This window comes from Vidua chalybeata, chromosome 2 (assembly GCF_026979565.1).
Source record: "Vidua chalybeata isolate OUT-0048 chromosome 2, bVidCha1 merged haplotype, whole genome shotgun sequence".
Taxonomy (NCBI): Eukaryota; Metazoa; Chordata; class Aves; order Passeriformes; family Viduidae; genus Vidua; species Vidua chalybeata.
In genome coordinates, this window is record NC_071531.1 from 99326243 (window position 1) to 99353792 (window position 27550).

General features: G+C 40.6%; 1 protein-coding gene across 1 annotated transcript; it reads left to right on the forward strand.

Moving 5' to 3' along the window:
• The first annotated feature begins 645 nt into the window (after positions 1-645).
• Positions 646-27064, forward strand: HTR2A (5-hydroxytryptamine receptor 2A). Its single transcript, XM_053936010.1, has 4 exons — positions 646-832; positions 1269-1938; positions 5947-6147; positions 22133-27064. The coding sequence occupies exons 2-4, from the start codon at positions 1539-1541 to the stop codon at positions 22945-22947; spliced, it is 1416 nt and encodes a 471-aa protein (XP_053791985.1). The 5' UTR covers positions 646-832; positions 1269-1538; the 3' UTR covers positions 22948-27064.
• The last annotated feature ends 486 nt before the right edge of the window (positions 27065-27550 follow it).

Here is a 27550-nt window from a genome sequence, read left to right on the forward strand (position 1 = left end):
AGTGACTTCAATTTTTTATAAATATCTGTTGCCAATTTTATTCACACGTCAGCACCGACCTGGAGTTAAAACTGAAGGGGACTGAATATTACACCTGCCTTTTAAGGCTGGTGGAATTTCCCCTCTTTAGGGAAAAAACTTCTCCCTTACATATTTCACTGGTATCTACCATTGCAAGCCTTAGATTTTGTCTCTCTCAAACCTGCATCCTGTAAATCCCTGTAATTGCATGCAGCTGTTTGTGAGGCATGGGCTGCAAATTGAAAGCATGTTTTGAAAAAGCCCCCAAGCAGAGAACCTCTAAAATAAGCACTGAAAAAGCTGCTGGCTTACCAAAAAGACCCTCTCTGCTCTGCCCTCCCCTGCCCTCCTTTGCTGTCGCTACCTTACAGTTTCTGACATCCAGAGAGTGGGAGGTCTGACAATCCGAACAAGGCAGCAAGGGAGAAATTCCATTCCTGTTGCAATCAGTAATTCCTCCGCGCAGGCTGCTTTCTCGTGAGTGTGTGCGCGCCCTTTCTTTTGTGTCGCTTCAAGAAGGGCTCTGATATTATTATTACTTTAAATATAGCTTGCCCTGGGGCGGGGAAACGCACAAGGAAAGAGCCAGCAAGCAGCCTATCTCTCAGAAGAAAAGAACAAGCCTCGCAGCACAGGAACTGGCTTCACTCAAGTGTGCAGTTTAGAAGTCAAAAAACTATTTGAAATACCACCATTGTGGAGGAGGCTGAAGAAAAAAGACACGGAACTGGCTAAACACAGCGAAGAATATTGTAAACCAGGGTGCCAAGTGCATCTATTTGCAGTTTGAAAGTGGGCTCTGAAGTGCAATGTAAGTCTTCCTTAAATTGTATTCTTTTATAACAGTATCTAGTTGTTTAATTTCCATTCTGAAGCCATGCTGGGCCAAAAGGTACAATTAGCTACAAAAATCAGCATGGAGCAGAGTGTGTAGTCTCTGATATGAGGCTGAAAATGATTCTGAAATACAACAGAAGACAGAGACTATCAGCCATATTATGGAAGATGCACTATAAATAAAAGTATATTTAATTATTTCAAGAGAAAGACATTGGATGGAATCATTAATCAACTTTCTTAATAGAGAAGCAAGAGCTTTGCTGTTTAATACGGCAAGATATTTTAATACTGCTGTGTTTAAAATTGTGTGATAATAATTACCAATAGCAGTAACTCTCCAGAGGGGAGTCCTGGTGGTTGCAAAAGTTTTATGTCTTTTATTTCTCCAACATTTTTGCTCTCTGAAGCCTCTCCTACAGCCCAGTTTTACTTTCCAGCTGGATTTTCAATATATGCCAACACTGGACTTCCTATGGAACTGAAAACAAAACATTTAAGCTTTTGGAGTAATTCTGGTATGTTTTTCTACATCATACTAATGCCAAAAATACAGTCGACAAAAGATTGTGCTCCCTCAACTTCTGGCATGGACAGCTGAGGAACATAATGCCCAATGGTGACAAAGGGTGATAATTTCCTGTTTTTCACAATTTATCTCTGTGGTTTTGGACTTAGCAATGGATATTCTTTGTGATGGAGAGAGCTCTGTGAACCCAACTGCAAACTCCTTCATACAAATAAATCATGAGAGAAGATTCTACAGAAATGTTTATGGAGCTGGAGAAATTAATATATCACATCTCTGCAACTTGACTGTGAACTCTGACAACCTAACCAATCTTTCATGCGAAAGTAACATGAGCCCACCGTGCTGCTCTTCACAGAAAAACTGGCCGGCTTTGCTGACAGTGATAGTGATTGTTTTAACCATTGCTGGAAATATTCTTGTCATCATGGCTGTTTCACTGGAGAAAAAACTACAGAATGCCACTAACTATTTTCTAATGTCACTTGCAATAGCTGATATGCTGCTGGGTTTCCTTGTCATGCCTGTGTCCATGTTAACCATACTGTATGGTGAGTATCAGCTGTGTAACCTACTGCATGTATTGATAAGCCTTAAACATTGCATGCAATAACATCTTGTTGTCATTATGATTTCATTCTCTTACTACAGAAAATTGTTATCACTCCATATAAATTGAAATATATGTCACTGGTTAATGGGTGGAACAGGTGTAGTACTTGAATCTTTTCCTTGTTTATATTTCCAGCTACAGGCATTTTAAACACAGTCCATAACATCAGTTTATTACTCAGTTGTCAGATGAATTGTCTCAAAGTGTGTAGGAAGATGCTTTGTTCTTTCTATTGCTTTCAGTTTTTTTCCCTGGCTCATAATTTTCATGTTCCCAATGAGAATGAAGGGTCCTGCCAGTTACTTTGCTCTGCAAATATGCACTGAAACACTAATGACTACTTTTAGATTCAAAGTAGGCAGCCCCCTCAATTATTTTTAATGAAGTAATACAAATGTAAATAATTTTCTTATCACAAATACCCTGCTTAGACAATCTACTTACTAGCAAATGCTGGAATAAATATTGCTGGAACTAAGAAATGGATGGGCATTAAGTCTGCCTGTTTAGTAACATTTACAAATGCAAAACGATAATTTCTTAAGAGAAGTTATTTAAGTTAATAATGACTCACAGTTCATGCCCTTGCAGGTGATTAATAGCACATCTTTCTTCTCATTTTCACCAAAATCATTTGCAGCACAGCTCACACCAGAACGAGCAGCACCCTTTGTGTTCAGCACCAATTTTGTCAGGCTGTGACCGTCCCTAAACTTCAGAAATGAGCCTTTCAATGCTGCTGAATTGCTGCAGTTCAAAGAGAAGCTAGACATTGTCAGGAGAGTGAGATTGTTCTATTACTTCACTACTTTGGGACTTAAGGTCCAAACATGAGCCTGTGCTTAAGGGAGATTTAATCCAGAAAGTTGGAAGTTTATTTTCCATTTTCAGTATCTCTACACAGATCGCCCCCAGTAGCATTTGCAAACTGCATTTGGCATCAGTCACGGTGCAACACCGTGATTTACCGTATTAGTGTGCTATTATCTTTGGCGGGAGAAACAGCGTGAAACAGGAATTGTCCGATGGGTGAGACTGAAATCGTGCGTGATTCCCTGAGACAAGCAACAGGGACTCCTGCTGGCCAGGCTCCGCTGCCGAGGGAAGAGACGCCCGAAATCCGTGTCTCGGGAGGGATTTGGGGGGTGGGGCGCTGGATGCCGTCCCCGCACGGCGGGAAGGCGCAGCCCTCGTCCCGGCACGGGCTGTGCCGCCCTCCGTGGAGGCGGCCGGGACACAGGAGCCGCAGGGCGCCTGAAGGCACAGGGGAGGGCTGCGCTGGCTTTGCCTCCTCTCTCCCTGCTTCCTCCCTTGCTAGACCAGGAATGGAAGCAGCATAACTTGGGGTGAAAAATCATCTGGTGGCACGCACTGGTACTAGCAGAACCATCTTGGTGTGGTGCACCATCAGCCTCCAGGTGATCAGTGATGGCATGGAGGGAAACCGCCCCTTCCACAGGAGCATTTTCTTGGCCACAGCCGCTCAACTTCAGCCACATCACCTATGCTGACAGTCTTGAGCTCAAACTTGAGGCCTTTGCACACATCTGCTCTGCCAGGACACCTCCGAGGCCACGGAACAAGAGTGCTCCACCACCCCTTCTGCAGCCCCTTGAAGGGCTATGGTGATTGCTTTGCTCAGAGATTATTTTCTCGAGGTAGGTTTATAGCTACTGTGAGCAATTCTGGTTTGGGTGTCCAGCCATGCCAGCCATGTGCCCATCCAGTCTGCACCCTTTGGGCTGTGCAGGGTTCTCCATCCACCCAGCAGCCCCAGACTCTGCTGGAAAAGGCAGCACCTAGTAAGTCCTGCCAAGGTGGATGTGACTACAGAGCAGAAAACTTCCTGGAGGATGTTATCTACATCCTTTCTAAGGGGGCACCTTATTGCATCCAGAGTTTTCTCCTCTCTTATACTTTCTTGACTCTGTAGTCTCTAAGGAAGTTTATCTGGCAGATGCTGTTTTATGCCTGCCCCATCCTGGTTTATTGCAAAGACAAGAAGTCTAGAAGGATATGACAAATGTGTTCCCAAAGGTCACTGAAGCAAGAGAAGATGTATGTTGTCAAGTGTAAAAATACTTTAATGCTTTTCCCTGTGTAAACTGGCCTGGTCTGACAGAGAGATGCTACTGGGAAGTCATGCCCCTGAAAGCCAGCCATCACATAACACACTCCAGGGACCAGATTTCCCAACAGAAGACCAGAAAACATGATAAAATACATCCATAAATGCTGTATGGCTTGTCAGGGTCAGCTTGTATTACAGCAACCCAAGAACACCAAGAAATAGGTCTCCTCAGTACCCACTGAGACTAAACGTAATTAGGCACAAACCTACCTCCTCCACCTCTCCTTCCATTCCTGCTGTTGCAAATCTTGTACTGTGTCTCCAAAGGAGACAGGAAATGCCCAAAATACTTACATATTCTTACAGTATGAACTTTGGCATTGCCCCATGCCACGCTATCATGGGCAGCTTGGGTAATACGCTCTGAATTAAATCACTACAAGATAACTGCAAAACTTGCTCCAAGGAGAGCTATTAGTGATTCCCTGCAGGAATAGAAGGGATTTTGAATGGGGGTCCTGCAGGGCTCTGCTTAGCCTGGGTCTGCTCAGTACTGCTCTGAACAACATGTGCAGTGTGTGGAGTGAGAGCTTACACAGCTTTCCAAAAGCACCAAGCTGGGAGAGGTTACAAGCACTCAGAAGGACAGGATGAGAATCATCAACAAGAATCTGGATCCCTGAAGAGAAAGTCTAAAACCAACAAACAACATTCAGTGAGGATAAGTGCAAAGGTAAAGAAGCAGATCATCTTCTGCTGGTGAAATTTTTCTGGTCTTCAAGAATGCTGAACAAGATCTGGCTGTCAAAATGTATCATTAGCTAAATGTGCTTCACTAGCATGATATTTTCATACAAAAGACACTTAATATTCCAGGTTGTATAAGTAAAGACATTCCCTTCAAGAGCCATGAAAAAGTCTTGCATTTCCCTTGCAGTCAGGAGGCCTTTGCAAGAGTACCGAGTGCTGTTTTAGTCACTGAATGATATACAAGATGCAGATAAATTAAACACATTTCAGGGCCGAAAAAGAAAAAGGAAAAAAGTTTTAAAAGCATGATCTGTAAGAAAAAGATAAAGTACTAGGCTTTTCTTAGACTGGAAGACAAAAAAATAAACACAAAACTAGGCAAGCTGTGATAGCCATCTCCCAACAGATTTGAGAAAGGAAAGTAATCAATTCATCTTCATAGGTAGTGGAAAAAACAAGGGAAAAGTAAGGGTTTAATTTGCAGCAAAGAAGCTGTAGGTTGGATATCAGTAAACACTAATGCATCTGCTTTGGATTGCCTTCCCTGGAGGAGCCTATCAATATTCATTGACAGAGGGAATATCCTTATTTAGGTATGTGGTAGAGGCCTAAAGACAGGTGAGATAAATATCACTGGTATGCAACAAAATAATTTTTCTTCTTTAGCTTCCATTAAATCCAAAGTTTTACTTTCAGAATTAAGGCAGCTTTGCATATCAGCAGGTGTTGATAATGCAGTAATTACATGGATAAAAAGTCCTAAAGCAAAACTGAGAACTTGCAGATTTACAATGACAAAATTGCTTCTCTTTTCATAGATTTGCTGCCAAAAATGTTTAATCATAGCACCAAGTGCTAGCATTATGCAAATAGAATTAGAAAGAAAAAACATATGCTGCCTGTAGCCTGGGAAAGAAACAGAGTTAACCCCAAAAGCTACAGTTAGAAGGCTGCAAACAAATGAAAATATTTTCTTAAAACAGTGTCAGGCAGCTTCTAAATGTATCACTTACTACTATTTAGTACTTACTGCTATCCTCCTAGAAGGATATATGCAGTAAGGCACGTGTCACAACAAGAAATACATGCCACATCTTTAGCTGATGCCAACTTTCTCTTGTGCAGGATATGAATGGCCTCTACCTAGAAAGCTCTGTGCCATTTGGATCTACTTGGACGTGCTCTTCTCCACGGCATCCATCATGCACCTCTGTGCCATCTCCCTGGATCGCTACATTGCCATCCGGAACCCCATCCACCACAGCCGCTTTAACTCCAGAACTAAGGCTTTTGCCAAAATAATTGCTGTTTGGACCATATCAGTTGGTAAGTGAGGCAACATTTCAGCATGTAATTGCAGATTTCCAGCTTTTGAGAGGATTAGATGTATACACTGCAGTCTAAAACTTCATTCTCTGCCTGCAGTATTTTGCTTTCCACTTCTATGAAGTGCTGCAATGTAGTAATTATGCAATGGAAATCAACAACAATGGGAAATGGAGGAGAACTGAACAGCACTGAAAGAATATGTATCATGATAGCATGACCACATTCAAGTTTATTTTAAAGATGTGTTGCTTTCCCATATTGATGAATCATCACTACCTAAACATCTGAAAAGAAAAAAAATATATCAACTGAAAAAAGTATATATGTAATATATATATACACTGTTATATGTAAGTCAGTTGTTCCCAATTTCTTATTTGGGTAGTTTGCTTAGAGATTTTTCTCATGGGCAAATCTCCTCTGCCTTTCTCGGTGTATATGGTGGGGAATTTATGCATCCTATTTAGGAGACAACAGATCTGTGCAGTGAGAGTGAGAGGAGTCTCTCCAGAGGACAGTTCAGAGTTCCAGTCCAAAATAGGTGTTCTGAATGACTAATACACAATTCTCTTTTTGCACTGGCAAAACCCAGAACCTCAAAACTAGGCAGGGGAGCACTGATCTTCTATTTCCCTGGTGGCAGCATTTCGAGGGCAGTCTTATGGCACTGGAGTTGGAAGAGTTTGGTGTCTGATGCCATCAGGAATATCCTCACACAACTGGGGTGGAGGTTCTCAAGTGCTTTGAAAACACAGTTCCCTTTCAGTGCTTGTAGACCCTTGAGCATTGGCAGCTCACTTATTCAGAGGCAGGAAAAGTTCACTCTTTTGCCCTGGAAGAGATGTGAACTGTCAGCAATCAAAGGAAATTAGCTCCTTCCCTGGCTAATACAAATTATTGCAAGTGGTAACAGTGATCCCTTACCTCTCTTCCCAGAGGAGGGAAAGGAGATGTTGCCTAACATGCTGCCAGCCTGGCACCCAAAATTGTCTCCTGACATCCCTCTTGATCCTGGCCCACAGTCTGAGAAAAAGCAGTCTAGGATTGTTAAGATTTAAAATAGCTGTATCTTATGCTGCACAGCAAGAAATTGTGTGAGTCTTCACTCAAGAGAAGGACAGTTCTGCATTTTCCGCAACTTGATGAGGTTCAACAGCATCTGGCTCTGGGGTGCATTCAACTGATCAGATGTAGATGTCTAGCACAGGCCAGGTGAACTCCACCCTAAAAACACCTAGATCTCAACTATAAAGGGAGCCGACATCTACATCAGATGTAGATGTCTTAATTTAGATTAAATGAATCATATTTTGTCTCTTCTACAGTCGCATTTTTTAAATTCAGTTGAAAACATATTACCTACTCTGTCCAGTTTTTCTAGCTTTTGAAACTGCTAAGTGCAAGTATTTTCAATGCATTTCTCTATATATAGCATAAATAAGTCAAGCATTCCTTAAAATTGTGCTTACTGTGTTTGTCTGCACTTGTGTGTGGTGCCTTGTGCTTAGTGTGTGTGAAATTACTATCCTTTTCAAACAGAAATTCACAGAATGATCAGAATGACCATTCTAGGGGCAAACCAGCAGTCCACTCTGCTCAGTATCTTTTCTCAGACAGGGGCTTACTGACAGAGTACTTGAATTAGCTCACTATTAAAAGGAATCCAGAAAAAAAGGTGTTATTTTAGCCCTATTAGTTAGAACATGGTTTATGTCCTGTAGCAGGAGGGCTTATTTCTTTGATAGCTTGATATTTTGTTTCAAAAGTTATGTCTTTGCAGTCATAACTAGTAACATATCCATTGTAAAAACACCTTTTCTGCTCTCTGGAGAAACTGTTTTCTAACAGTGATGAGATGAGTCACAGATGCTACTTGTTATTATTACAGCAAGTGATAGCAATGTGGTCCCTATTTATATAACTCTGAAAAATACAACTCCTTATTTTATTGGAAACCATTCAAGTGTGGCATGAGTGAAGAGGCCAGGGTCCTGCTTCACTGCAGCTGCAGATGTGTAAAGGAACAGTGGATGTCAGGAAAATAGGAAGGGTAATAGGATAACTCCATCTCATTCACACATTCCCTATCACAAAAACAGTGAGAAGGTTAAATAGGTACAAGTTAATGTAGGCAAGTACTCTTAGGTAGGCAGGGATGAAGAGATGCTCAGCTGGTTTCTAGTCTCATGGAAGCAATGGACATGGGGAGACCAGCTGAAGGAAGACTGGTCGGTTTCCAGCCTGGCAACAAGCTATGGCAAATGGGATGTTCTCCAGAGGACAGATAAGAAAGCACACACATAGAAAGAAGCTATAGGAAACTGATGAGCCAGTCACTGCCAGGCTGGACTAAATTTGCACTGTGCTATAGTGCTATATTAATAGAATAAAAAAAAAAAAGCCAGTATTGTAAGGAATCTTGATAGATCCCAGATCACCCATGCAACCTGCTGTCAGTCAGTCACCAACCCTTATCCTCCTGATCTGCCACCACCCAGCTAAGAATATGTAGGAAATGGGTTTCTGAAGGTGCTTTCTGCATCACTTACTAACAAGAAATGCTTTCTGAACAAAGAGGTGCTCCATGGATCATTTACAAGTCTCCAGGCTCTCAGTGCTACTTAGAATGACAGGGCTATAAATTACTTACCTCTTTGCATTTTCACACAGCTATGGTTGAGAACTCTCGCTGGGATGAGTGAGGTGAGGATGGTGAGACACTGGTATAGATTGCCCAGAAAAGCTGTGGATGCTCCATCCCTGGAAGTGCTCGAGGCCAGGTTGGATGGGGCTCCGAGCAATCTGATCGAGTGTAAGGTGTCCCTAGCTGTGGCAGGGGAGTTGGAATGAGATTATCTTGAAGGTTCTTTCTAACCCAAACCATTCTATGATATCTGGCACAGGCAGAGCTGGTGTTGGGCACACACACCCTCCACAGCACCTGGTGTGGCTACAATATCACTTACAGATTCAGATCCAAGGTTTTGCTCTCCAGCCTAAGATAGATACCTTTTGACTTCCCTATATTCCTACAGTTTGCAGTTCAGCTGGTGACCTGTGAACTCTCATGAAGTAAGAGATGGAGGGTAAAAAGCAAGAGAAAGAAATGAAAGATGTTATGTTCTCCTGTGCAGAGGTTCCTTCTAGGAGAGGAAGAGGGAGGAAATAGCCAACAGTTGTGTGTTGGCAGCACATTTAATCAGTTCCACTGACCATGCAAACAACTCAGGCTGAACTGAATGGCACTGATGAACATGCAGGGCTGTCAGATGCTGCCTTCTACCACCCTCAATATGGAAACAAACCATTTAATCCTACCACTTGTCTTTCAACCTTCTGTCTTTCAACCCATTCTTTTTCTACAAGAGGATCTTTCTTCTATTGCCATTAGGATTTACTTTCACTAACAGCCTTTGACAAAAAGTATTGTTGGGGATTTCTGGAAATGCAGGAACATTATATCAGCTGGATTACCCTTATCCACCTGCTCACTGACTCCTGAAAATAATTCTAGCTGATTTGTCCAGCCTGAACCCAACTCTCCTAGATTATAATTTCTAGTGTACCCAATTAATTACACTTTTGTTCACTAAATTTGTAATTTTCCTTTTATTCACTAAATACACAAATATATTCAGTCAATTTTAACCAAAGGCAACCAGTGGTCTTCCTTCCATTGGCTTCAGTAACATATGAAGCATGTAAAAAACAGCAGAAAGAAAGCACCGATAGTTTAATTTTCTTGACTTCTGAAATCTTGATTTTATCAGTTTAAAAAAAGTAAATTGTGGTAACATTTGTTTTTGCATTTAGTGGAAGAAGAGCATTTAGCCAGAAGCCTTTGTTTCACTAGAGCATGTAATGCCACAGGCAATTGGTTTAAAATAGATTCTAATTACTGTAACAGATTCTAATTGTGTCTTTAATTCTTAAATCATCCAGTATGCACAGTGGTTAGATAATTAGATTATTTGTAGCTGTTGAAGGCAAAAGCTCATTAAACCCTGAAAATGATTCCATTTGTTTTAAAGCACACAGGTCATTATTGAGAACAGGTGTAAAAAGCCAAAGGATTTCCCCCTGCTGGAAAAAAGTAGAATTTTGAATAGAACTAGAATCTATAGAATTGTAAATAGAGCCTATACTGAAAAATACATGTAAAGTACCTTTGAATCCTAAATGGGCCTAACAAACACATTGCTCTGCAAGAGGCCAGCAGTGCATCATCCCCTCCTTGAAAGGGTGACATAAAAGAATTACAGGCATGAATGTTAAGTCCTTATATATAACATTCCTCAGTTCTTATTTCTCTCTATTCCTCTGTTAATGGTCTAAGTAATGTGAAGTCTGATGAAGCCCAAGCACTCTAAGCTGAGTTTTCTGTTATAATTTCTCACTCAGCCTACACATCTGTTCACTGCCTTCAGGCAGTCTCTACACTCCCCAGTCACTAACAACTTAGATTTATTCAGTACTTTTCATGCAGAAAAAAAAAGCCCAACATGGATAGGGATGAAGCTGGTAAAATAGGTCCCAGCACATAACTCTAAAATTTTGCCATTGTTTTTGAGGCTTCGAAAATGAGAAATACTGTAGCATGTGAAGCAACGCTCTCCAAAGTGCAGGGTGACGTTAGCTCCAGGTGTACAAATCAAGCCCAGTGCAACTGAGCCCCTAGCTAATTTGGCAGTGTGACATTTTATGCTGATACAGAGGCTTACACTTCCTTCACAGGCAGCCTGCAATTTCTCTGCATGGCTTTTTGCTGCCTTACAGCATCTGAAGGGCCAAGGAAGCAGCAGGGATTGGGAAAGTTCAACCACCGGTGCCTCTGGATTGTGTTTTGTTGACAGCTTTGCCCTCCTTAGGCTCAGTCTTCTTTCTGTCAAGGACAGCTTTCATTTGAAAATCCCTCTACGGGTGTCAAAGGCAGGAACAGCTCATAAACTGCAGGCTGGGAGTCCCTGTCCTGAATCTGCTACACATCCATTTCTTCCAGGTGACGTAATTTGCCATTTCAATCAAGTCTAATTTACGGATGCCTTGGCATAGGAAAAGATCATTTGTTAAAACATGGAATATACTGCCAAAATATATAAAACTGCAAATAATTACACACTGAACTGTACTCTGGCAATATAGATTTAAAGCTTAGCACCTAAATTTGGAAGTGCTGGAGCTAAACTTAAAATATCTACTACACTATCATTTCCCTAGGGAACATTTCTTTTATTTTTATCATACTCATGAAACCATCTCTCTGAGAGTGAAAATACTGTTTGCTCACTCCACCTGGAGGATCTCAAGGGCAAACATTGTAGGTTTTATGTTTGGGCAACCCTGGGACCTTTAGGATTTGTGGATGTAGATGATGCCATAAAAATAAAATGAAGTTTAAAAAAATTGTTGCACAACATACAGAGAAATTTGCATCAATTATAATGAAGGGTGTTGGCATGAAATTTCATTAATAAAGTATTAGAGCTTCAGAACCATCTCAGAAATAGAATCTTCATTGTATTTCTTCACAGAGACACAATGTATGAGGCTCAGTAGCCAGCAACAATAATGCCAGTAGAAAGTTCATTGCCATACTAATGACTCCTACAGTAGTGATAACTAATGAGAGCAAGCCTACATGTACAGGTTGTCTGGGGGAAGGTAATGTTCAGTTCCATGGAAAAGGAACATTCAGTGCTGTGATGCACATTTCTGAGTTGACTAGCACATGTATTCTGGTCATGAGGCATTACTTAAGATAGTTCTGAGAAAGACACATAAATATCCTATTTACTTTGATGTAAATTATTCCCATATTTCCCATGTAACAGAATCCTTTGTTTGATTTGTTCTTCCCAGAAGAGTGAACACATCCACCAGACCATCAGCTTACCACACATATCTCCCTCCCATAACTGTGAAGGTTTAAAACACTTGTATTTTTAATTTGTATATGTTTGTTCATCTGACAAGGAGGTGTTACTAACATTTTACTTTTCTTTATGGAAAAAAATATTTAAAGGAATGATAATGATTGAACTGAACTGCTTTCTAAATTCTCCAAATTTGGAAACACAAAGATATGAGACACAGGCATGTGTCCATAGGGACACATTTGCAAACCAAAGCATTCATCTGGATGGGAGAGAATATATTATACCAGTAAATATGTATCATCAAAGGAAGAGTAATTATTATGTGTATATTTACCATGTTCTTTGGGTAATTACATCAGGATGAGATGAAGGGTTTTGCCTATGAAAAAGGCACACACTCATTTTGTGAGCAGTCCTTTTGCAAGAGGCAATCTGCTTTTCAGGTGAAAAAAGGAATGAGGGGTGGTAATAACGGCATTGTGTGGCATTTCTTTCTTCTTTGGTTTTATTTTCAAAGGCAAGTTATAAACAGTAGAGCTGTATTTTTAGAAATAGAAAAGAGCCTGCTTAGTCAAGGTGCTGATGAAAGAATTAGTTGTCTTTTTTAAAAAAAAACTTTGTTTTGAAGACCATAAGGACCATGTTCTTCCCCCTCTTGAAGCTACCAGCAAGGAAGCATAAAGTTCATTTGGACCAGGCCTGTCCTGTTATGAGGGTTTTTTGAATGAATAAGTTGGTAGGTGCCAATATGACCTATAATCAGCCAGTCTTTCTTTGTAGGGTATATCAGAGTAAACAGAATATTTTAAGAAAAAAAGGCAGCATCTCTAATCAGAGGAGCTGGATTTCTGCATAGAAAATGCCACATGCAACACAAATGATAACAAAAGAACAAGGTACAAGGAATTATGTTGGGATTCATAAATTCTGTTGTCTGTACACTGTGACTGCATTTAATCACCTTCTAAATTAAAAATGGTGCTGCACATTAGCACAAGTAGCACAGTGTTGCATAAAAGAAAATGTCAAGAAAAGAGAAAATTTCATTCATTTTAAAATTATACAGAACAATTTCACAAGTTCCTTTTTTTATTATATTTGGCTTAAGCCAGATGTTGTGTTTTATGACATTAAGAAAGGTTCATGTATCACAGAATTCTTTAAAATTAAAGGCTTACATTTATCATTACCAGCAGAAACATTGCAAACAATTGAACACGCAGGCTTCAATTAACTTTCCCCACACATTACCTGGCCTGTGCCACTGGCATCACTTCTAAGGAGAAGCCAAGCTAAAATAAAAGTCAAGGGTTTTGTCAGAACTGCAACAACATATTCCTAATTACCTGAGACAAATTTAGAAACACCTGTCAGGTGATTTTGCCTCTGATGTCCTCAGGGTCATTGATGGAAAATAGCTTGTTGAGCTCCTGTGATGTCCTGAAAGCAGGCTGTAGCATTGTGATAAAGGCTTTCTTTTCTGCCCGATCAGAATTGGAATCTGTGTATTTCACAGTATTCAATCCTGCCTTTATGTTGGAAATAAATCACACCCACTGGGAAGACTTATTTCCTTTTGGCAGAACATAGCCCTTGTTACTTTTTGTATTTGATCAGAGTTTTGAAATGTCAAATTGACCACTATTGCCAGGATCATAGACTAAGCTGAATTGTGAGTATCCTGAGAGAAAAACTGTGTGATTTTAGGTCTAAGGTGCACTGAGCAAGCAGTGTAAATTTCCCCTCACAAGCACAGAAGTACTCAGAAGTTTTAGATTGAAAGTTCCCCAGTTAAATCCAGCCCTGCCTTGCATACTACTGCTGGCCATGAGGAAGTCACTCCTGCATTTCTTGTTGCAAGGACAGTTCATGTATTTATTTTTCATTTTCAAGGTGCTTTGTGACATTTAACAGAAAGATGAGCCTAGGGATGATACTGTAGCACCACACAGACCCCAGTAGATGGTGGAAATATGGGCAGATACCATCCCTTCAGATATGCTCCCTTTTTCTCTCTTCTTCAACCGTGTTATCTTGTAAATGTGACCAGGGCATTGGCTGGTCTAACAGAGTTCAGTCAGGGTGAAGGGCATTAGCTGCAGGGTGGACGGTAAAAAATAAAGCACAGCATCCTGACTTATCTTCAGACCTGTGCAGGTCTCTGAGCTGCTTCTTATTCTGTTTTTACTTTCAAATTATCCATCACATCAGGACATCTATCCCAATAACTGTCCACCACTGCTGCAGTCTCCTTGTATAACTAGTAAGAAGCTGACAATTTGATAACTGAGCAGCTTCTGCAAGCAACCACAAAAGGAGGCAAGGAGAAACAACTAGAACATGGTCGGAGGTCTAGAAAATCCAGAAGAATTACAGTTTTTCTTATCTGAGCCCTTCACATGGAGTGTGAAATTATTGTAAAAAATTTAATAATAATAATAATTTAAAAATGTATCTGATAGCTACATTCAGTAGCTACACAATGAGGCCAAGTAGCATTGCTGAAGAAATCTCAGAGATACTAACAGAAATCTCTGTTCAGTTCAGTAGAAGATTAGGGCAGAGTTAAGTAAATTATCAGCATTCAACAAATCACACCATGTAATAATTAAAAGATAGAGATATAAATGCTGGAATATCAGGGGATCTTGTCACTTAGACTGCTCTAGGAGACATTATATTATTTGTTTATGGTAGTGGAATATCTAAGATCTTTCCATAATTTCTAGCTTATTGCTGCTATAAGCATTTTTTAAGCATTACTGTGTATGTAGCATGTATAGCACATAATGAATTAGCCCCAAGGATCCTTTAGAAGCTTCATAGCTAAAAAGGCAAACTGATAACATCTCATCTAGGAAGATCCTGTAAAAAAAGTATGGTATTTCCTTCTTCTCAAAGCACTATTATCCCCAAATCTGCTCTCCTAGGGGCCTGAACAGTGAATGCTGTGAGGGCATCTGACATGGAATACAGAAAGGTCATATGCTAAACAGAGGGGGTATCATAGGCGGCTGGAGTTGATCCTACACAAGGTTCTTTTCCTTTGCAAATTAACATATTTACCTGGGCCAATGCCAACTATAAATTTGCAACTTCTTCTGAGTAGAAATTAAACCGTTGCTACTGGGAGCTTAAAAACACCAATGCAATATAAACAACATTCATTGAGTATGCAGAAAGAAAAAGGGTGTTTGACTTGCTCTGCTGCATTTTGCTGAGCCACAGAAGCAGCAGCCTTAAATAGCAAGAGGAAAACCTTGTCCCTCTGTGCAGAGATAGGCTGGAGACCTGTGGAACCCCTTGCAAATTTTCAGACTAAATATTAAGCTCTATATCGTAAGGCCAGTTACTTTTCATCACTTCTAATCACCACGGATGAAGGGGTTATACAGTTGTCATTAGCCTATGTCTCCTGGAGGAGCACATCAAGTCCAGCTCCCTTCCAGCTCCCAAATGGCATCAGAATTGTAGCTGCTGTCCAGCTTGAACTTGGGCTCTACTGAGCCAGCATCCCCCAGACAAGTTGCTTCCTCACCTTCTTTTATTTATTTCTAGCTGTTTGATAGGTGTTGACTTCTACATATCCTTTAGTGACTGGGTAACCATCTTAGACAGAGATATAACAACTTGTCTCAATTGGAGATCTCTGAGAGAAGCTAAAAACACCTTGGAAGAAGCCTCTGCCCAAATCAAAAATAGTGTCCTCAGTTGAAAAGCAAAGACTGTATTGGGGAATAGAATACACTGGAAACTGCTAGGCAAAAGGTTGTAGCCCCCTCAAACACTCAGAAGGCCTGAAAATCCAACAAGAAAATTAGGGGAACCAGACTATAAACAAGTCCTGCAGCATAACTAGCAAAGAGAATTTGAGGAGTGCATAGGCAGGAAAAGCACTTAAAGCCAAAAGCAAAGAAACTGTTTCCTGCTGTTGTATTCTTGCCGCCTTTAGGAAATAGGGCTGTGTGCACATTTTGAGGATTACATCAAAGCAGAAAGTGACTCCATCAGTGGCTTCCTCTCTCATAACTCAGCTCACTCTGAAGCCCAGGGTTTCTAAACAGCTGGGTCAAAAAGGGGCACCTGTCCTTAATTTCTTGCACTGTCCTTCCTGTAATTCTCCTCTAATTCTGTTAATAGTTATTTTATTATCACAATTCTACAAATTAATTTGGAGACACATAGCTCTGTTCTTGTTAAGAAATAGGTTTCAGGACCAACGACCAAGGATAAATGAGAAACATATTAGGAAACACAGACTTCTCTGATTTTGTTTTTCCAAAGTGAAATAGATAATTTATGGTATAAATTATCATTCACCATACTTTTCCCATAAAAATAATTAAATGTATTTCCTGCTAGGCTAAATGATATGTTTCCTTAGAGATTTTCTGAGCTGTCAAGAACAAAGCCATTTCAAAATTAATAGAATAATCCAGCTGTTACCTGGCACCCCCTCTATGTGATGTTAAATTTGTTTTCCTTTCATTTGTATTGAATAGAACATGTATAACCAAATGAAGTGTTCCACGGCAAAGATACAGAAAACCAGCTCCATGTGTGCCCTTGAATAAAAAGCTAAATTTGGTCTATCAGCAGTTATAAGGAAACTGCCTGGACCCACTCTGATTCGATTCCTGTGAGTACAGACTATTGGGATGCAGAAAGGAGATGATGATCCCCCAGCACTGTGACTCACTTAGCTCTTGAGTGAATCCATCTAAAAACAAATATTATGTGGGGATTTGTGAGCGAATGCTCCTCATCTGCTTCTGCCTCCGCCAACACAGGTACCTACTACCAGGGAAGAATTCTGTGTTGGTCTCACATGTGAGGAGAAATTCTAGCCCAGGACTTTAGGGACATTGTCACACTGACTAGGGAAGGTGGAAGCTTTTTAACATTCATGCTAACTAGATGCAGCCTCAGATGGTGATTCCCAATTCACACTGAGGTTTTCAACATCCCCTCTTCCTAGGCAGAAATCTCTGCTTCTGCACTGCCACCCATCAGCAACCTGCATGTATTGGAAATATGGCTGGCACTACTTTGGCAGCAACAAAACTACAGTGAAGGGTTTGTTTTGGCTGGAAAGGAGTCACTGGGGGAATATCATTGTCAGGTGCATGCAGAGAGCAGCTAAGTGTTTGCAGGTCTGGGGAAACAATGCTGTAATGACAAAACAATGAAATGTAGTGATGTACCAACTATAACTGTGAGTGTCACGTGCCAAGCAGAGACACAAAGCCAGACTGAGCAGCTCCTCTGTGGATGTTTAAGTGGAAGTAACTGTTGCTAAACTCCAGCTCCTCATATAAGATCCAGACACATTGCCATCCTTGATACTCAGAGGAGGACATGGTCCATGGTCCCCCTGCTACAAGTGGCTTGTGTTCCTTGAGCAAACATCCACACAGGGCAGCATGGTAGCCCAAAGGAATAAATATTCTTTTGTGTGGTTAATTAAGTAAAAAATATTGAAAATAATCTGATGGAAGTGTGCAACAAGGAGATTTTTATACATCATGAAACTGAGGGTATGCATTGCTTGCCTTGGAATGTAGCAGGTGAGTTATACGTGGACATCTGTTTGTTGTTTGAATGTGTCGATGTACCAACAGAGGATATTTTCTGAGCACAAACAGGCACCAGATACCAGCATGGGCTTTTCTAAAGAAATCAGACAATATGACCACATTGAGCTGCTTGAAGGAGACACTGGCCTTCTCAAACAGCAATCCTTTCAGAGGTCCCCAGTGTCACAGCACATCTTTGTGCAGTGGCCTCTGAGCTGGCCCATGACCCGGTATGTCTGAATCAATGTGACTGCTAAAACCTGAGATAGGGAGAGGTTTTTGTTTTTCATGAGAAAGTGAACAAAGGTGCCAAAGTGTTAGAGAAACTGTAGTAACATTTCTAAAAGGTAGTTCCTAACCCTTAGACATTTATTAAGGCACAGAATAATGCTCATTTATATTAAACAAAATTGAAATAGATATATGCAAGGTGATATATGCATGTGACTGACAGTTGCTGCTTAAAGGAGACTTCACTGAAAGAGCCTCGACCTTATCAATACTCCTCCCCCTCCTTGTCTTCACCCCAAGTAACCCAAGTGTGCCACTGTACATGCATGGTAAATTATGGCTTTGATTTATTGATAGTCTCAGCAGCTCAAGGCAGCTGCAAACCCAGTTTACCTGTCCAGTTAAAGTGGTTTTATAGCTGCTGTATACTTCTGAAGCCAGCAATGTGTACCACTATATCAACCTTTGTCAATTTCACCAGGCTTTTTGGGAGAACAAAAAGGATGCCATTGCTTTACTTCTTAACCTTTGGTGTTTTCAAGAGCCTTTTGTCATTTTGAAACTGTGCCCAAATTCTTGAGGTTTCATGCAGAATTTATTATTCATCTTCATTGTTTGGGATCTGTTGTGCAGTTTATTAAATCCACAGTTTGAAACAGCCACGTGTGTATAAATCAAATTTATACACGTGTGTATAAATAAATCACCTTGTACCAGAGGAACGTAATATTTAGGACTTGTTGACAAAGGAAAATGTTCTAAGTGTGAATGTCAACTGGAAATGGAGTGGCTAATGTATCTTCAGTGCTTGAATGGATGCTCCTATTCTGTGCTGAATGCTTTCTTGTGCCTCAGTTTAGTTATTTTGAAAGCCAAGGAAGATAGATCATAAAAAAGCCCATAAAAAGGGGATACCAAGATTTTTTCCAGACTGACCTTGAGCTAGTGGGAGCATGGAATGGGCAGGGTGTGGAATAGCTGTTCTGTTTCACCCCTTCCAGGTTGTTTCCTCCAGATCTACTGTTGGCACATGCTTCACTTCCTAAACACCTGTTTGTCCCTACCTGGTAGCTCTGCAGATCCTTTCTTGTGAAGCTGATTTTTTTCTTATGACATTTGAATGCACAGGCACCATCTGTGTCTCCTTAAACATCCAGTCACCAAGAGCAGGGAGCTGGAAAGCAAGGACAAGTAAACCAGCGAGTACACATCTGAATCATCCAGGTGAAACAGATTATTCATATTCAACTTTTAAAGAATTAATTCAGTCAGTTGCAATAATGTTAATACAACTTTAGACTAGGACTTTTTGTTATGGGTTTACAGGACAAACTTGATCTTGACCAAGCGTGACATATGGGTGATAGTCTTAGCCATATGTAATGATTCCTAAAAATCCCATCAAAACAGTGGATGTGAGTTGCACATGGAAGCTCCTTTACTGGCAGTTTAAATTTGACTGCCTTTCAATTTGGTCCCTGTGTCCTCCTGGAATTTGCCATACTTATGCTGCAGAAGCCAACTGACGAGGGGGAACAAACCCTGTTCCTTTCAGGAGGAAAACAGTAAATTTAGTCCCCGTAGAGATATGAAAAGAGAAAATTGGGTTGGACATTAACTTTTTCCATGCAGGAATGCCACAGTATCATTTGGGGGATGCCCTGAATCAACTGAACTGGGGTTAAACAAAAAGCAGTTTACAGCTGTCAGTGTTCTCTGCCACCAAAGCGTGGTATCTCTGTTGTTTTCAAACTGTATACAGGCCACTTCCCTGTGGCTGTCGGGGAAAGATGCCTTGAATGGTCACTCAGCAAAACTTACATGACTAGCAGTGCCTGCTGCAGCTTTGCTGGTACAGCACTTTTGTTCTTGTTAAAGTAATGGCAAAGAAATGCAGGAACTTCTGCTACATGCTGAAACCCATTTCCATTTTTTAAAGCCAGAAATCTGGATTTAGATGCCAGTCTCCAGAAGCGGCTAAGAACAAAACAAAGCAGTTGCAGAATTGCTCCTCCTGTTTCAGGAGAAAAGTTGTAACAGACTTTGGCTCTTTACTTGAAAAAGTATGCAAATTATGCTAAAATTTTCCTCTTTCTAGTGCTGCAGCCACTGCTCCCATGCCTCCTCATGCAGCTGAACCATAAGGTAGTAATGAAAACCATCTTTTTACTCTGTCAATACCATTGTTTATTTTATCTCTGCAGCTCACACGAGGTCTTTGAATTAAATAAAAAAACAGCCTCACTGTTATCAGCACAGGGCAGAAGCAGATGGGAAACTTGTGGTATTGCTCTGACTAATGTTGTGTCTTTGTGCAGCTGGAGTATGATGCTGGGAGGTGCTGGATGCCTTCAGCACCCTTTCAACTCATCCAAAAAAAGAAAACTAACTTCAAAGCATTCCTCATTTCCCTGGAGTTGTTCAGCACCCCAGATTACTCAGCCATGGCTGGACAGTCTGGTTTCTGATGGTGACCTCTGCCTCCATGCTTTCAGTGAGACTGCCTCAGATCTTTTCAGGCAGTAGCTAAAAACACTGGAGGTTTCTGTCAGCTCAGCTCAGGAGGTGCCACAGACTGCATGAGTTTGCATCTCACTCACTGGCTTCTCCTAGCCCAAGTTCAAGCACTTAGAGCTTGAGCAGGAGAAACAGAAAGGGTAATACCACAGGCTCTCCACCAGCTTCTGCCTTGGGCAGATAAGAAAAGTGCTTTTCTAAAGTGGCCTGAGGCAATGCCGTGACTCAGTTCAAAGTTGCAAAGACAAAATAAGCTACAGTGTTCCTAGGAAAAAAAATATCTTTGTAAAACCTCCAGACGAAGAAAAAGAATGAAGTACTTGAACAGAATAATAATCTAATATTATTATTACTTGTTTGGTATTGAGCCTGTACTCCACAGCCTTCCTCTAGGACTGAAGTTGTTATGCTGGGCACTGGATATGTGTGAAATGAAGAGACAGACTATGCTTGTAAAGGGGTCCCAATTTAAGCAGCAGAGTGGGAAGAAGGGAAAAAAAGAGAGATAGAGGAAGATACCATTGAAATGCAGATCTTTCAGGACTCATCTGTGAATGAGTAAGGACACTCCTGGGCATCCACTGAACAAAGTAGGGCACAGCATCCTCACATCATAAGAAATTCTTCTCTAGTCAATGTTTTTATTTCTCATAAACCAAATACAGCAACTGGGATTTCTGTTCCAAAATGCCAACGGGACTGAAGCTCACAGGTTATGCTAACTTTCCAAAGGAATCAGAATCCTTGCTGCTTTTATCCAAACAGGGCTGCATTATTACCCCCTGCTTCACTCCACTTTTGCTATCTTTCCAGCACATCATTTCTTTCATTGTCTGAACATTGCCTCTCTTGGAGAGAGAGCATCCATTTGGAGGGGAAGAGACAAATGCTGAAAAAAACCCAAAACCAACAACCAGAGAAACAGCCGCTGTTTGATTTTACCCAGACTAGCAGCATTTGCAGAAATCCCTGCGGAAATGGCTGAGTAGGCTTGAAACAGACAGAGCAGTCCAAGGAGAATGGACTTTGTCACCTTGTCTTGCCATTCATGACAAGCCAAGGATGCATGCTCCAGGGGAAGACAAATTTTGCATGGCTGTGCACAGAGAAGGCAGCCCCTAGTAGCTGCCAATACAGTGAAAGGACTTTGCAGTCCTGCAGGATAAACTGCATCTCAGGCTGCCTCATACCATGTCTCTCAGTGCTTAATTTGTTCCCGTTGTTCATCTGGCCCTTGCCACATGGGAAGCTGGGTTTTGTTAACATTTAGCATTTAATTATATGGAGATTACAGCAAGAAAAGAGAAAGACACAGTGAAAGATTACTCTTTGACCTATGACAAAAAATTATCTTTCCTCCTAAAATTGGTATTTCCCAGCCTATTTAGAACCCAGAACACTTTTAATCCTCTAATTAAAAACGGTCCAAAATCACTCTTATGGCACCCCAGAAAATAAATACATACTGTCATCTTGGTTATAGTTCATAAAATCCTTTGCCAAGGTGGCAAAGACCAAGGAGAAAGTATGGAGATCATTACAAGGGGCCCAAGATCCAAACCCACGCTTTTCTGGCTACCAGGTGTCATAGGACAGTTGGAAGGAAGCAAATGTGTTCTACCTGTGGCCAAGGTAATGTGTATAGCTACAATCACCTCAGCCACAGGTAGAACACAGGTTCTACCTACCAAACACAGATGTTTGTTTGTTTGTTTTTTCTTGGAGGCTGGAAGTGTTTTTCATTATTGTTTTTAACCTCTTCTTTCTCTCATTCACCTTCAGGTATCTCCATGCCTATACCCGTCTTTGGACTACAAGACGACTCCAAAGTATTTAAGAAAGACATTTTTAAGAAAGACATCTGCTTACTTGCAGATGAAAATTTTGTTCTAGTAGGCTCTTTTGTGGCATTCTTCATCCCTCTAACCATCATGGTAGTCACTTACTTTTTAACTATCAAGTCGCTGCAGAAGGAAGCTATGCTGTGTGTGAATGACATTGGCCCTAAGACCAAGTTTGCTTCATTCAGCTTCCTCCCTCAGAGTTCCCTGTCCTCAGAGAAACTCTTTCAGCGCTCCTTGAACAGAGATACTGGGACTTCAGGGAGGAGAACCATGCAATCCATCAGCAATGAGCAGAAGGCTTCCAAGGTCCTTGGCATTGTCTTCTTTCTGTTTGTTGTGATGTGGTGCCCGTTTTTCATCACCAATGTGATGGCCGTTATTTGCAAGGAGTCATGCAAAGAAGAGGTCATTGGAGGACTCCTTAACATATTTGTTTGGATTGGCTACCTTTCTTCGGCTGTCAACCCACTCGTATATACGTTGTTCAACAAAACCTACCGCTCAGCTTTCGCTCGCTACATCCAGTGTCGCTACAAGGAGGAGAAGAAACCTTTCCAGCTGATTTTAGTGAACACTATCCCAGCACTTGCATATGACTCCAGCCAGCTCCAGCTAGCACAAATGAAGAGTTTGAAAAAAGAGGCGAAAATGATGGCAAAGGATTATTCGACGGTCATGATAGGAAGACATCGTTTAGATGGTAACACCAAGGGAAGTATCGGCCCAGGGAACGAAAAGGTTAGTGGTGTGTGATGGTCAGCAGCTGCCATGACAACCACTGTGTGAGCGCTGAAAATTCCAGCTGCTGTGAGAAGCTCTGATAGCTTAGGAAAATCAGCTGTGTTCAAGAGACCTTCCAACAACATCATATACTCCTCACATTATCCTGTGGATGAAAAGCAGGGTTGAAAGGGTATCAAATGTGCATTTTTTTTTTCATACAGTACATTGGCTGTTTTAAGCACAGGCTTTATTAAACTTATTTTTTTAATATTCTAAAGGATATATTTCTTAAAGAAAAAAATGCAATTTCTGGTATTATAGTATGGGCTGTGAAGAAACCTACGCATTTCTTTTCTCTTTGCAAATGAAAGCTAAGCTGTCCTTTGATGTTCTTGAAGAGTAGGCTCCAGCTAGTTTGTCTTGCTACAATTGAGTTATTAACTGAATGAGCACTTTACAGAATTTTAAATAAAATTATGGTTCATTTGTTAATCTATATTTAAAATAAATCTAAAAGTATTTTAAAAATCTATTAAAACTGCTAATTAATTATATGAACATTTTGTTAACTGTTTTTATGCTCCTTTTTCTTCCTCGGTAACCATCCTGAAATGTCCCTGTTTTTTTCTGCCATTTATTCTGTATTTCAAATAAGCAATCTTCAAAGGTAAATTATACTTGAATAATCCTCTGTTTCCACCACCACTTGTAATCTTTATTTCAGGACTTGTAGTTTAGTTGCATTTAAAAATTTCATGTGTTCAGCTAAAAAATTGAAAGTAATGTTTTCAAAATTATTTGTCTTAATTCCCTGCTCCCTCCCACTGGTGTTGACAGGAAGGTGAAGTGAGAGAACAGTGGAAAACCAGGCACAACATTGCTAAATAATTTCAACACCACTTTCAGATTCATTACTCTGTTCAATTCCAACAAAGTCTGATTTAAGTAATGTCAGAGGAAAATCTGCATGAGTAAAGTCTTCAGTAAAAGTAGATTCTCTCTCATCATTTCTCTTTGTTTAAAAAAGGCCATTATGAAGAATGTTCTGGTTTTGGTTTAGGGCTTGTAAAGCCAGAATTATTAGAAAACTGTTAGTTGTTAAAATTAATTTTCCCATGTTTCACTGTATTGCTGTTAAGGCAGATTGCTCAGGAATGGTCAAAAGATTGCACTACTAGGACTCAGCCTTAATGAAATACATATGGGCAAATGGGGCTCACTTGAAAAATAACAGGACCTGTGAACAACACTGCATTTCACCTGCATAGATCCAAGGGCAGAACACATTGCATAAAGAACATAAAATACTTTGTTTGACAGACATGCCTAGTCACGAAACTCTTTTCATGACATCATAGCCAATGTCACTGAGGACAGTGGGACTTTGCTGAAGAGGAGAAATATAAATGCTGCACTCACATGCAAAGTTTAAATCCAATAATTTGATTCATTCCATGAATTTTGCAGCCATAAAATCACCAGAACCAGGATGGATTCCAGTTTCTGTGGAAAAAACCACTGTCCATCCAGAAGCAAAACTCCAACACCTTTATCTGTCCTTCTATTGAAGTTGTTCAGTTTTTACAGAGCAATTAAATTTCCACTAAGTCAAAGAAGGAGAGAGACAGAGAGAGAAAGTGAACCTTTGTCTAGCCTACCAGGTGGGAGTCTTTAAAAGAAGAAGGCCTTTAGCTTAAGATACTGATCTATGGCAGACAAGGACTTAAAAGTTGGCTGGGTATTTGACTGATTTCTTGTCATATATATTGTGTAACTAAATCTGCAAGTTTTATGAGCCCTCTCCTCTGACATGGGATTGGTAGGAGCCACTGTGCACTGGTCACACAGAAGCTCTGCATGCACATGATGACACTGACTCACCCCACAGACCTCAGCCTCCGTGTCTGGGATGAAGTGTCATGCTGTAGTGATTATGCCATGCATGTCCTCTATCACCTCGCAGGCATTCATTCCCCCCAAAACTGGTCATTTAGGATGAACTGATAAATCAAGTGGAATAAATGCTGCGCTCTCCAGGTGCTTTATACGCTCTCTGTCTCTGGGTACATTTGATCACCTCAGTCAAACTGAACAGCTTCAATAGAAGCAAAAATGAACTCGCTGCTCCTATCTCCCTATGCACACATCCCGCTCCTACCCAGCACTGTGTGAGGGGTGTCACACTGGCAAAGGCGGCATTCCAGGGGGAATCTGCTAAATGCAGCTGAATATGAGGACTACCATAGTAGTAGCTGGGAGCAATGACTTTCCACTCTTTCCTGTCAAATTTGATATTGACCCTAAATCTAGTACTTTGAACTAAGGACAATACTAAGGTCATATCTCTCCACTCCACAACTGGAGTGATGGTTTTGAGGATTTGCCCTTGGAAACAGGTATCTCAGGGAATAAGCAGACAGTAATAAAAGCAAAGGTGTTTTGTGAGAAGAGGTCTGAGGCTCTAGATCTGCCACCAAACCAGATTGCTTTCATATGCTAAATATTGACAGGGCACTGAAGGTCTCTAAACTTCCATGTGAGGGGAAAGGAAACAAAGAGGCTTCCACCAGTGGAGGGAATCACCACATTTTTTTGTCATTTATGTCTGACCTGATGCAAGTTTCTCTGGCCTTGCAAATGAAAGTAGTAGGTGGGACAGACAGTAGGTAGATCTTATTGCCCATTTGTGCAAGGGAGCAGAGCCCATCTGCATCTTGTATGATGTATATAGCACCCTGCACTTCTCCAGAGCTCAATTCCTCCCAAATCTCCTGAGGGTCCGGTTGCTGCTCTGCACAGTCTCCTTCACCAGCTCACAGCTGATAAACTGTTACTGAACATTTCACATTCAGTGCTTATGCTCTCCACTGACCATCTGCATTTTGCCAACGTGGCAGAGCAGATCAGCCCTCTGTTTCTCTTTCATTTCACTTTCTGTTCCTCGTTCACAATGTCAAATTGCTCAGGTTGCAAATACTGACAGGGAATGTTTCACTACAATCACAGAGGGTTTCAATTACTGGGTTGAAGTTTCATTACAAGGTGACTCTGAACAATCTTTTTCCAGCTTATTTTAAAATAAAACCTATTTTGGACATAAGACACTTAACAGCATTTCATTAATTGACAGCTGGAGAGAACATAACACTGAGTTTTTGGTTAGAAGCAGGGAAAACTGATGCCTGACATTTTGATTTTGTAGCATTCAGATAGGTGGTTTTATTGAGTGATCAGCAGCTTTTGCCTAAGTAGCCTCTTAAGGCCAAGAATGCACAGCAAAGACCAATATCTCCAGCTCTTTATGGACATTTTTGACAGCTTAGAAAGGCCTGATTCTGCCACCCTGCATCAAAATATTAATAGATTTTTGTGCAGTTTGCCTTAGTGAGGATGACAGAGTCAGGATATGAATTTGTTCTAGCCACCATGCCAAATCTGCTAGGGGTTGTTCATCAGTACATAGCAATTAATGGACTCATTATACTGCAGACAGATGACAAAGTTCAGCTGTTTTAAACTAGGTTTTACAGCACTTGGCCCATGCTTGGAATGAACATCACAGTTTAATATGACCAGCTTCAGAGCAGCATCTCCATCTTCCAAAAAACTGTGTTTTCATTATGCATCAGAATGGAATGGAACTTCCTGTAATTTTTCAGGTTAAAAAAAAAAAAGAGAGAAGACATTCATACAGACTGGTTCAGAGGTTAGGGCCTTCCCCTGCTTCCCAGGAAAAGCATGCTGAGTCAGTCTGTCATATCTGCATCTAAAAAAACCACTTCATCTGAAAAAAATTTTCAGCATCAATTTTTCAAGTAGATTGGCATTTTGTTACTGTTAAGACTGCATCTGAAAAATGTCCAAAGACATGAAGCTCACCATGTATCTCCTAAGCTGGTGTGCATCCTTTTTACACTTCAGGGTAAAAATTCCTATGTATCTATCCCATCCAGTCAACCATGCACTGTACTTATGTAATTATTGCCAGACAGTGAGATGCATTCTATTTTGAATACCTATATGTTTGCTTATGTAAATACATAGAGAAAAAAATTTGTTGTATTTTGTAATGTTAATGTAAAATGATGTTTCAATGCTTTACTGTTTTGTCTGATCGCACTGCTAGTAAAGCAGATTAAAATATTCAAATGCCATCAGTTGTTTTATAAACTGGAGGTTTGTCTTAAATAGCTAATTTGGTTTGGTTTTATTTCTCCCATAAATATTCAGTACAATGTCTGCTGAAGGCTAAAGTAATTTTAAATATTTTGCTGGAGAAAAAGAAAGAGCATGTTGCAGAATTTAACTATCTCAAAACTGGTCCAAAATGAGCCATTGTAATCATTCATTTTTTCTAAGGATAGCCATCCTTCTACTGAAGAGGTACTCTTTGGGTAAGTACATACAGCTTAGTAATTTTTGGTCTCAGAAACAGTGTATTTGCAATAGTAGAAAGCCTATTAAATTAATTTCACTAAGAAATAGAACTATAAAATTAATAAGCCATGTTGGTTTGCATGGTAAGGTTTCACAAGTGAGGAAGTTACAGGAGTGGGTTCTGTGAGATGCTTCCAGAAGTTTTGCCCATCTCTGACAGATCCAATGCCAGCCAGCTCCAGGATGGATGAAGCTC